General features: G+C 28.6%; 1 protein-coding gene across 5 annotated transcripts in view; it reads right to left on the bottom strand.

Moving 5' to 3' along the window:
• LOC129958594 (nucleolysin TIAR-like) overlaps window positions 1–13,126 on the bottom strand; it is a 1,061,871-nt gene that overhangs the window by 217,663 nt on the left and 831,082 nt on the right. For all 5 annotated transcript variants that reach the window (XM_056071175.1, XM_056071177.1, XM_056071176.1 and 2 more), the window contains one exon: window positions 8,660–8,747. In XM_056071175.1, coding sequence (XP_055927150.1) covers window positions 8,660–8,747 — 88 coding nt within the window. The remainder of the gene's footprint in view (window positions 1–8,659; window positions 8,748–13,126) is intronic.

Here is a 13,126-nt window from a genome sequence, read left to right as displayed (position 1 = left end):
GCCTTCTTAGCTCATTCTTTAAAACAAAGAATTTATTAAGTTGCCTATAGGGATTCCTAACAGGGTGTCGCATATTTACAACTTTTTTGGCCCGCTTACATATTCGTAGTTCGAGAAGATCAGAAGATTTATTTGGTATTTTATTAAGAAATTAGCATTTTCCTCAATAGTCAAATAATAAACAATAATGCAAAAATGTACAATATTATTGATAAATAATTTTTTAGTTAATTCTTATACTGTTTCGTTTTATATATATTCATTGAATCGGTGAAGTAGTTCAAACTGATGTAAAAAATAACTATCACTTTCAAATGAAAACTATTGCGTATTATAGAAAATAATGTTTATTTTTTTCAAAAATTACTTTTCAAAATTCGATAACTTTTCTTTTTAAATGGAATGAATTTTTAAGAGTTCTTTTCATTCAGTGTCATATTACAGAAGTATATTCTACTAATAAATTTTCTTCTGTTAATGATAATTTGCATACTGGTAGATAGAGCACTTAAGGAAGATTTAATGATATATCAGATGAAATTAGTGAACGGCTTTAATGAATAATTAATCAAAATGGTTTAAGCATCAGAGAAAAATTGCTTAACACAAATTAGCTGGGAAACTAAGGATTTTTTTATTCGATTCTTGCAGATCGATGTCTTTAAAAATTCAAACAATGTTTTTACTTTTTCTTGTTATTTTATTAGAAAAGTATGTCTCTACAGAGGTACGAAAACTTAATTTTTTTTATGTAAGAAAATTTTTTGGGGTCATACTTTTAAAAATTCACGAATCATTGCAAGACAGTTTATCTCCAGTCAAACACGTGTCACTGTTATTAAGTTATTTCATAATCATATGATATAATTGAATTGTACCATGTTAATTAAATTTTTCAAGTTTTGCGGGAACGTAAAAAAAAAAAAAAAACAAGCTCAACGAACTATTTTAAAGGACGAACATTTCACTACCATGAACAAAATACGATAGGAGCTACGCCAGATTCTGTTTCATAAATGCTGTCAAGATTAGACCACGTACAACAAATATGTTTCTCTGATTAGACTAGTTTATTTAACAACTGTTGTTAATAAAAGCGGTATACAGCCTTCTATACTTCATTAACTTTTTCTCTAATGTGCGCAAAACCGCCTGTTCAAGCCAAAACACCCAGTACGTCGTAGCGTCTGCAATTTGGACTTAACCGTTTCAAAGGCCGGCATGTAAGCGGCAATTAAGGCTGTGTGCACAATTTTCTAAAGAAAATGACGCTTTGTTTTAAAGTTTAAAGAATTATAGTGACCCTCTCGACCCTTGGAGGTCAAACTGTTTTCCGTTTTCAGGCTTTTCGTAATGATGCGACTAATGGAAGAAAGCTCAGGCTCTCATTCCTTTTCTCAAATTAGCCACGCTCGCTAGGCACGGCCGGCACTTAAATGCACTTCGTCTTTTAGGTCGCCATTATCTTTTAATTGAGCGACTCTTTTAAAAGTAAAGCAAAAGGGAGGGGATGGAAACTGTTTTAAAAGTGACTCCCACTTCATATCGTCATATCAGTCATGTCAAGTTATCGCTGCAATGTTCCCTTCCCGGACTCTTCCTCTGCTGGCTGAGATTGAAAGGTTTATGTTAACACAGCAAGGGAAAGAGCCTTCTTCCAGGATTTTGACGAGTCTTAATAGAGTTACTTGGTGTCATCTTCAAGACGATGAACTTTCATAAGAATGTAGAATAAAGAATGTAACGGCTTTGATATGTTTATGAAATTCATTCATCGTTACACTGCACCTAGAGTTTTTGAAAACAAACCAAAAATATTATAATGAAAATTTCTAATTCAAAATGCAGATTATTTTGATAGGTTTTCTAGGTAATTAATTTCTAACTGATTTAATTTTTAATTGCGACAAGTTCTGAATATAATATTTTAGATCGTTGTAGCATATTATTTGCGAAATATTTTAATTGAAAAAGCACATCTAAGTATTTAAGACAACTTTTATAAGTTTATGATATTTATTTATCTTTAGAAGGGTTTTTATGAACTTGTGTGATACTCCCAAAATTATTATAATACTGACAATTAGAATCATAATCCTGTCGTATTCTCCTGTTGTTTATTTTCTTAATTCGCGAAGATAATCTTAATCCTGTGGGAAGATCATCATAATTGGTCGACTTTTTTAATGGAACATTTTAAGCTGATTGATCCGTTATGATATAATTATACATTTTAAAAATGTTCCCGCTTAAATCCAAAAAAATTCTCTGTCATTGAAAATCAATTATCTACCAGAATGACTTAAGGTGAACAGAATATATTTATTTTATAGTAAAAAATAATTTACAAAAAGAGGTAAAAGGCGAAGTATAAGCGAAGTTGAAATGCAAAAACTTTTTGAGTATTTATTTACACTGGCGATATTAAAGCATAAATAAAGTGTGGATCTAAATAAGTGAGCTTTAATATATTCAGTGAAATAAATTTTTTATGACTTAAAATTTTAATTAAAGATTTATTATAAAACGCAAAAATTAATAGCAATGATTTTAGTTTGTACTAATTTGGGAAAGTTATATATAAAAGATTATTTTTCTTCTTTCCCAATAAATTGACGAGGCGCCTATGATAAAGCTAGAGAAATTCAATAAACCAAAAACAAAACTCACATAACAGATAAGATAAATGAATAAAGCCTAGCCAGTTGGGCAATACAAAAGGAAAATCTTTCATGATTGTTGCTTGTAATATTGTATTATAGTTAATTCTAGCTTTATTTAAATAAATACAACAATTCTAAAATTTACTAATGCCAGTAGGCATTAATGAATCCAATTTGACTTTATCCTAAATTTTACATTGAGACGAAGCTGCTTTGGAACATACAATACTCAATGGAGTTGTATTTGAAATTTCAGATTTATTCCGAAAACGAAATTCCATAGAAAGTTTGAAAGTTATAGAAGAAGATCGTGATATCTCATGAATTTCTTATAGAAATTTAAATAATATGTGTAATAATTACGGATCTTATTTCAAAAGGATTAAAGACTTATTTTTATTGGAAAGTTCTTCAGAAAAACAGTGAAAATTATGACTAAAAGGGTGAAAAGGATGGTTGAAAGAAAGTAATTTCTGTTGAAAAATTTCAGTGGAATGTTATTTTCACACATACTAGGACAGATCAACATATGGGTTGTGCATGGAGAGAAATTAGACTTTCTTTTATACAATCTATACAATCTTTTATTATTAGGTGGCACATTCACCTTATCATTTTTTTTAAAATTTTGCTGTTTGGTTTTAAGGAAGTTATAACTTATATCCCTGATGTTCAACTTTATCTTCTATAACTCATAATATCTCTACTTCGGCTATATTTGGGCAAAAAATTCAAAACCTCAAATTTCCTTTTTTTGAATGTGGGTAATTATTTTGCTTTTATAACCGAGCTAAAGATTATGCTCTTACAAGATAAACCTGTTATCATCAGTAGGAGTAGCAATTCCAAATATTTTACATAAGAGTTTTTCAACGGGGATTTTACTATTCATACATCTATTCTTTAACTACTCTAGCATACGGTAATAAAACTGAAACCTGAATATTTTTTCAGCCCATAAAAATATTTTTAGAAGTTTAATGCACTAAAACCACTTGGCTATCCACGGAAAGAAAGTACAAATTTTGAGCTGTCTCCTGGAAAAACGTGGATTTCGAATGGATCGATACCCAATAAATTTATAATAAATGTTCGGTGTTTTCTCAGAGAAACAAGTACTTTATTCCAGTTTCATATTCCCTTCTTAAAAATGGATGCAACTGGCAAAGTAACAAAGGCAACAGATATGGAAGCTTCCAGAAAATAAACTGCTGAATAAAATAGAAGCGATACGTTTCAACAAGATCACTTCGACCTACAGACTATTCCCTTTTATTTTTCAGTGGATGGAAAACTGCATTCATTGGATTACATCTTAGATTGCGTGCACGATATTATTACAATGTATGGGGAAAGTATTTTTGAATTTTACAGTGACTCGCATAATTCACCAATTCGAAATTCGATTCTTAATTTCAATAATTTAGTTTTCCAGAAAACACCGAAAGTTAAATTTAACATACGATACTATATTTCCATAACTTATTTTTATTCTGAAACTCATAATCAATATTCTATTAAATTTTAATTGGATATTAATGATGCTATATAGCTATGAAAAATACAGGCTTTGTTTAATATATTCATGAGCAGTTTACAACAACTTTGTAGTTTTGGAAATGAAGCCAATGATAAATAATATAGCTTTAGAATTAGAAAATTTCGATGAAAATAAAAATTTCTTTTAACTGAAATCAGAAAAATCCTTTTTCAGTTTTGATAGAATACGTGTTTCATGTATATAATTATATAATTTAATTGGTTATTTGAAATTATATTAATTAAAATTATATTAACAGTAAATTATTCATAAGCTTAATTGCTAAAACTCTTTTCTCATATGTAAGTGTGAATTCAAATTTGCTTAGTTAGAACAGATATAATTTATGTATATGCTATATTGCAAAATGTGACTTTGTTACATATTGAATAAAATTAAAGCTATCGAATTAAAGAAGTTACTAAAGCAATTTTAAATAGGGTCATAAATTTATATACGTAATGATAATTCATATAAAAAATCTTTGGATTTTGATTGCCATCTAAAAGGGGAAGTTTCCTAAAATATAGGCAAGAAAAAAAGCATATAAGTGTCTAGAGAAGAATGCATATCTTTTTCGAATTTTCAAAACTTAATTTTTCATGTTTCCTTCAATTACGATATTGTTAAAGAAAATATTTTTTTTTTCTTTTTTATCCTTAAGTAAAGCGACTTCAAGCGATTGTTATTTTTAATTTCAATATAAAGTAAATGTACTATATATTTATAACCAGTTTTCAACGCCAACGCTGAATACAATGCATATCGCTAAATGTTTCATCTCTGAAATTTGCCAACTAATAAATTTTTATCAATGAGTAATTTGGCTATAGCTTTTCAGCATTATCAACGAATTATTTTTATGCATTTCAAAAGAATAAGAACATTGTCATAATTCCACCATTATTATTTCAAATCAACTAGATATCCTTTTCTCTAATGAGAAAATTTTTATCTCTATATGGAGCTTATCAAAAATAATTAGTAAAGTGGCCTCCAAAAACTTTCAAAATCATGTGTAATATTATTTTTTTTGTATTAAAAAAAAAGAGATTCCTATGTTACAATTACTTTTTCAAAGAAATTCGACGTCTTATATCTCTTGAACTAATGTCTGTAGAGTTTTATTCTGTTATATTTTTCAGCCGTTTGTTAGCGAAAATTATTAACAATATTTTGGTTTGAAAAATTCCTTCAAATTATAAAAGACAGTAAAGTTTCCTTATCCGTTGATTTTATTCCCTAATTGTTATTAAAGGTCTTCAGCCACAAAAAATGTTTAAGAAACACAAATAAATAAATAATTAAAAAAAAATTGAAAAAGTAAACCAACAAACTTTTAAGCGCTGAAATTCATTGTTTATTATGTCGTAATGGTATATGTAGGCTCGTGTATGTCAACAGAAATTGTTTAAAAACATTTTCGTGCTGATATGTGCTCTTTTTTCAGATATTTTGTGGATTATTAACAGAATTCACTTATCCGCACTTACCACTCCATTCAATTTCGAGGATAATTAAAAGTTTATGATATTTTAATTAAATATCCTCTTATGTATCTTTATCTAATATTTATTAAATCGCTTAACCTTATCTAATACTTATTAAGTTGTTCTTATTTGATATTTATTTCTTGATTTCTGACTTTCGAAATGGAAAAAAAAAATATTTTATACTTGAAGAGAGTCACGAGTTGTAAAGATTTAAAAATCATTATTCTAAAACACAAATAAAATTTTTAAAAACAGTTTAAAAATTTAATAGATTTTGAAATTTTTTGGATTTTGTCATAAACTTATTAGTGAAAAATTACTAAACAGATCATTAGGAAAATCTGTTTGACATTATCAGCAATATTCTGAAATATTTATAAGAAATTAAGAAATGATTTATTTTTCATTATTATTTTAAACCGGTTTGATATCTTATACCACATCTCGCAAAAATTTCGCCGTTTAGATTTCTCACCATGTGGATTTTAGCATAAATCATTAGTAAAAGACTCTTCAAAGAAACTTGATGTAGAACTTATAGCAAAATTTTATCGACTGTTCGTGCAAATTTCCTTCGGGGAATCAATTTACATAACAAACTTTTAAAATTCAAAGCCAACTTTGATCTCCGTTTATCAGAGTTAAATATCGAAATGGCGTGGAAGTATCCCCACAATCGGAGCTGAGCTGCCACCTATTTCATGAACTCAAGAAATAATAATTTATGCAATTCTTCTAGCCTCAGATTAACAGGAGTAGTCCTGGAATTCCGGAATGCGATAACATATGTAAGGCACCTTTCCAAGGGGATTCGGTGAACACCTTCTGAACAAAAGATTAATTTTAGCTCGTTGCAGACTTGTAACATATTTAATTCGGCTATTGAAAAGTTAGCATGCCTCACAGTGAAATTTATGCGCATACCTAATCCAGAAAATTTTCTCCTCCAAATAATTGTGTTATAAAGCAACAAACTCCTTTTGTTAAGTTTACTCGCTTTCATGAGAAGCACGGTGGGTGAATCGCATCGATAATTAGACACGATATAGAAAGCATTTCGTATCGATACGTACGTCTTTTGATTTTTTTTCCACCACTGCGATGCTGCACGGAGAGTGACGATGGTTGAAGTTGCTCTAAGTGTGTTCATATTCTTTGCAATTTTGCAAAATACAGAAAAATGTGCATATTTCTCAAATAAGCAATACTGTAGCTGATCGGTAGGTTAGTTATTGAGTAAGTGAGTTACTGATTATGAAAAAGGATTCTTTACTTTTCTTATTTCGAGAAAAAAGAATACATTCCATAACCCAAATTATATGAAGACTGCAATCAATTGGAAAGTTATTTTCAAGATTATTACAGTCAAAGAGAAGCTAAATCGAGACTAGTGCAAAAACTTCCGATGGAGAGCTTTGCTGAAAAATGATTCGAAACATGTTTAGGGTTACTCGAAAGTTAAAATGTCTAACTCTAGCGATGGTTCCCTTAGCAGAACCAATTCGCATTCAAAGGGATTTCATTACCATAAATCATTTTATGAAGTTAAATTTTAAAAAGAATTGGTCAAATTTTTTAAAATAAAATCGGTCTTTAAATTTATTAAAAACTTAAAGAACAGTTGTTCAATAACTGATGCATTTCTACTGATTAGTTTCTGATTCTTTCAAATAATGATTGAAGTGCCATTACTGATATTTTATATACATGCATAAAGTGTTGCAATTAGACGCGGCAGTGTTGCAATTTTTTTCCTATTTGCAGAGTTACGCATTAAGTGATAATGATATATATTACTTAAATTGTATTTTAATTGCAGCACTTTTTGAAAATATAAGAAAAAATATCAATAATTATATCTGTTCTGCATAAGAAATTGATGTGAACTTTTTCAATGAATGCGTCACAAATACTTGAAATCTACAATATGTTCAATGAAGATATTTATCCTAGTTCTACATTTAATTGATTTAATTAAAAAAAGTTGAAAATTGGATATTATTGAGATTAATAAAACTCATCAAAATAGCCTGATAAATAACTCAGTGATGAAAAATGCTTTCATTAAGTGTCATGTCAATTTGAAAAACTGAAAACTGATTTATTTTGTTATAAAAAAATGTAATTTTGATATGAATTTCTTACACTTAAATCGAGTTAAAACTGCTTATTGTAAAGAAAAGAATTTGATTGATTGATTATTTGTTATTTTAATTATGACACACTTGCTTGAAATATTTTTTTTTTGAAATTAAAATTTAACAGGTTTCAAAGTAAAAAAGGCAAAAAAATTCAGATAGTTTGGAAATATTTGAATTACATTAAATGAAATTCTGTTTTAGATAATATTACAACCAAATAGCCAATACCTTCAAATTCAAACCAGAAAAAAAGAATATAAAAATTTTCAGTTCAAATATTATACAGTAATATTTAATATGAAATACTAACTTTGCAAGATAAACGAATATAAAATTCAGAGAGTTTGCTCATTAGATAGAGAAATTGAGAATGAAAAAGAAGAGAACCATGAAAATTTGTTTCTCGATCATAATTAAATTAGCAAAATAAAAACCTTACTAGACTGAATATGTTGTAAATTCCGTGATTCATTAAGGCGTTTAATAGTTAATGGGTTAAGTCTTCAACGTGTGATATTTGCGTCATGGAACTGGTAAGTTTTAAACTGATTCTGTGCATTTTTATCAATGCGATCTAGATTTCTATCGCATATAACCTTTGATAGCATCATTGCCTTTGAATTTCCTAATAAATATTTACTAGCAATAGCAGATTGTTTCGTATTTCATTTGAGCTTAGATTTAGTTATATTTCTTCAGGACTCTACAGCTTTACAAGACACCTCAGGAAAATTAGACCAGCCTTTGTAAAAGAAATCATTAAACTTTAAATCGCTGTAACATGTCGACACATACACATAAAGAGATGAAAATGGTACTTACGAAATCTCTCCAAATGGTGCGAAAGCTTCTCTAAGTTGTTGCGTTTCGATTTCTGGACTCAAATCACCCACAAATATATGGTAGTGTTCTGAAAAAGAAATAACTATCTATTAGAAAATAGGTAACAATGTATAATACGAACTGTAAACATCACAGTAACATTTTTAAGATCATAAAATTTAGAACCTAATATAGTTAGGAAAGATACAAACTCATTCCAAATTTAGAACTTTCTTCTTTATTCGATCGTGATAACCTAACTATAAGGGATTTTATTACACATCCAGTTCTCCGAGAAAATGGTATAGTTATAGTTAACTATTTAAGTCTGCTACACTTGGATTCTGTTTAAATATACTAGTAAAGAGTCTAATTCGATCTAAAGAAATGGAGACTTTAAGATAATTTGATGTAAAAGAGAATGTATAAAAGCTTTTCGCAATTGATTATATTATCGAGGAAATTTTCTCACGCTATCTGATACAAATGCGTTTGAAAAATCATTAGTGAATTTTCTTAAGTTCGATCTATAATTAGTATCACTCTCCAATGTACAAAAACAAATAGATAGCGTAAAAGAAAGATATTTCAATAAATTAAAAATATTTAAATTGGTTGAAAAATTGTCACATTTACGTAGTTTTTCAGTAAATTTCTTGCAGTCATTCTCAATTTACCTTTTACTACCAATATGACTTTCTTTGCGTAAATGAATAACCCTAAAACGCCTGAAACAAGCTGAAACGTCATTAAAGTGTAACGAGAATCAATGTAATTTATTATTCATGTTCATTAAAATATCCATTACTGATCATAAGTTGAAATTTCAGAAGAGATTTTATTATCAGGTTATTGCCCAGTTTAAAGGTATGATTAAAGAAATTGAAGTGAAATAATTGTATTAAAATCAAACTATTCTTCAAATTTTACTTTATTTGACAGTGATATAGTAAAAGAGATAATTCAGGTTCCTTTGATAATAGGTTTTTGCAAACTCATTTACCAGTTTTCAAATAAAAATAAGCTGCCAATGGAAATATGAAACGATTTCATGCTTAGTTATTGAAGACAAATTTATTGTCTTCTGCTTTTCATCTCTGCAATTAACGACTGTCTATTTCTTTTATTAGACACTTTTTAACAAATTAACATTTTTTTTCGACAAATGCTATTTATACATATTTTATAAAAAAAATCATTAAATTTTTATAAAATACTTAGATTTGTTGATATTATGTGGTAGTGATTACAATAGAATGGTAAACATTTCGCTACAGACTACCTTATGTAAGATAAGATACCTTCTTCTTTGCATGTAAAACTGTATATTCATCGAAGGAGACAAAATTTAAATTTTATGACCACCTGTGTCAGAACATCCCTGTAACTGCGGATCATTCCTTTGTGATGAGCACCATTTTAATAACGATTAATAAATTCATAAGCGAGGCTTGTTACAACACCTCATGTATAAGTAATATTGTTGAACGGCTTTTACATTCTACCGTGTGTTGTATTAATTCTTTATGTTAGGCAACTAATGCTTACAATCAAACATAATCAAGTAAGGTGCGGAAGAGATAGCTGTATCTAATGAATATTTAACATTCATTATTAGAAAATCGCATGATGGGAAACTTATTCGTGATGCCGTATTATCTAACAAAGGTAGATTTGTGATGTTTATTGTAACTGTAGAAAGGATTTACATTTCACTTGGATATCAGAATTCTTCATTTGGAATCTGAAATTTCCATAATGATTCGAAACGCAGCAGTGGCTTTTGTTTTTCGAATACTCTTTCAACGCAGAGAAAATGAATCGAGAAATATCACTTCACCGTCTTAATTAATTGAAAATGACTAAGAGATAAAGTCGAGTTACTTTGCAAGGAAGTTCACCCTATCTTAACATGTTGAAACCAACTAGTTAGGTGATTTTTGATAGTTGTTGCTTTTTGTATTCTCTTTTAGCATAAGATAAATATATCAACGAAGCTCGCTTCAGCAGTTTAATTAATGAAAAACATTCAAACTGATGTGAAGCAAAATAAATACGCCTCGCCAGTTTAATTTTGGAATCCATTATATATGATGCAAAGGGTAAAGTGACATCACGAGATCGTGTTGGCAACTTACACTTGCATGTTAGAAGCTAATTCGTTTATGTATCTGATGTAACTGTTTAGTGGAGTAAATTGAGTCGAATGAAAATCATTAAAGCCGAACATCCACGATAAATCCATCACATCAGTACAATGAAATCATCGGACTTCAAAAAAGATTATCATTGAGTAAAATAGGTTTGAAAAAAATTAAATATCCAATCTGTCCCTATTTTCAGTCTGCCGTTTTGAATGGGCGTTTAGTGAAATGAAATGGGAAGAAAAAGGCTTTGAGTGCTTGATGAGGGGTGCGGCATGTTGCAGCAAGGTGTTGATAAAGGATGTTGGAAGGAAGTTGATGTGGAACGTTCAGAAATGAACAATCTAAATGGAATCGTTAAAAGAGAATGGCACGGAGTTATAGTGAATGACCGGCTTAAGAAATGTAGTCAAATGCTATATAATGAAGCCCACTGTATCTAAGTTCTGTTATAAGTTAAGCCCACTATATCTAAGTTCTGTTATAAGTTAAGCCCGCTATATCTAAGTTCTGTTATAAGTTAAGCCCACTGTATATGTTACAATTCATTGCAAAAAATGAGAATAACAACAATAACAAACAATTCAACGCATTTAGGATTCACTTTTTGAGTAATATTTCAATTAATTTTATCTATAGGTATATTTAGCCCTTTTTGTTTTATTATAATTTTTATATTAAAAAGATTGGGTTTTAACAGAAGGGGATAATTAATAGATTCGTTATTTTAGTAGATTCATCACATTTTTAAAGGGTAATTGAAAAATGAATACAATAACTTTGATGCTACTTGCATCATTAAACTATTAATATTTTCGTCTAGATGGTAATATCAGTAATTCGTTTAATGAAAACGAAAAAAAAAAAAGTCATCATCATTATTATTATTTTCACTGTACGAAACATAATAGTAATGAGTGAATATATTTTATTTAGATTAGGCGTCAGTTTAAATATGAACTACAGAAAGCTTATGAGACATAAAGGCTCTTGCGTTGAATAAATTAAAAATTTAAAAATTAGAATATGACAAAATTTTTGAATTAAAAATGAATAAGAGACGAACGACATTCTCAAATCTTTTATGCAAAATGATTTGAGAATTAAATTGAAATAGAACAAGAAATGAGATTAATTTTGTATTGAGTTATATTTTACTTGCAACTGAAAAGATACGATATGCCCAATAACAAATTGCATCTGCTCATAATACATGAAAATTCTTGTGTGATAAGCTGTTTGAAATATGATGGCTGATAGGTCTAAAAATAATTTAAGAGAGATTTAAGCCTTCAACCTAAATCATCATAACATAATAATGTTTTAAGTTTGATTCGTTTATTCTTTTAGTGATATTTATTTTTAATTAAATGGCAGGGATAATGTGCACACAAAAAGTATGTTTAGTATTTTCGCAACGCGCTTGAATATAAATCACAAAACTAACACAGTGAAAAGTATTGTTATGTATTAATACATTTCCATGTGTAATAATATAATCTTTAAACTTATGAGAGAAAAAATTGTATGGGAATAAAATATTGAAATGGTATAAGAAAAAGCTTATTTCTTGAATTTTAATGTGGTGTAAAAATGGGTTTTGTGCGATTATACAGCCAAAAGTTATTGAGATAAAACGTTAAATTAGAAAAAAAAATATTTTTAATTAAATGCTTGAAAGACTTTTCTTAGGGAGCACCTAAATATTAAGAAATAAGGAAGTGCTAAATGTGATAGCTCTAGGTTCAAAGTAGCTATATAAAAGGTTTCGAAATATTTTTTTTTCATCATATCTTCTGCATCATATAAATATGACGACAATGCTTTCATCCATATTTGAAATCAATAAGCAGAAAGTAGACAATATCCACTCCACGCCACACACAGAATTTGAAGACCCAAAATCAAGCATCTCATAGAAAAAAAGCTTTTCTACGAAAATGAGAAATAATGCAAGGGGAAAAACTCCAGAATAAACTTAAATTTAATGATATGGAATTTCTAAATTTAGGTTGTTTGCTCATTTGGTATTGATTGTTAGAATATTTTGTTAGCACAGCTTCGAGTAAGAAGAAACCACAATATGCAATTTTTCTTGAACTAATACGATGTTTTAAGAGCCTTTAAGGAAGAAAATCATAAATGAAAACTACTTTCTTACAAATGGAAAACAAGTAATAAGATATCTCAAGGAGGCTGACTTTTGAAAGTTATTTAAGCAAATGAAATGACTTTTTGAATGTAGAAAAGCATTTAATTGGGGTTGGATATACTTTGAATATTTCTTAAAACACGATCTTTTTAGTTGAGTTAAAGTTTTTAA

The sequence above is a fragment of the Argiope bruennichi genome, chromosome X1 (assembly GCF_947563725.1).
Source record: "Argiope bruennichi chromosome X1, qqArgBrue1.1, whole genome shotgun sequence".
NCBI classification, from domain to species: Eukaryota; Metazoa; Arthropoda; class Arachnida; order Araneae; family Araneidae; genus Argiope; species Argiope bruennichi.
Note: the sequence above shows the minus strand (reverse complement) of the source record. Positions and strands in the feature narration are given on the sequence as shown.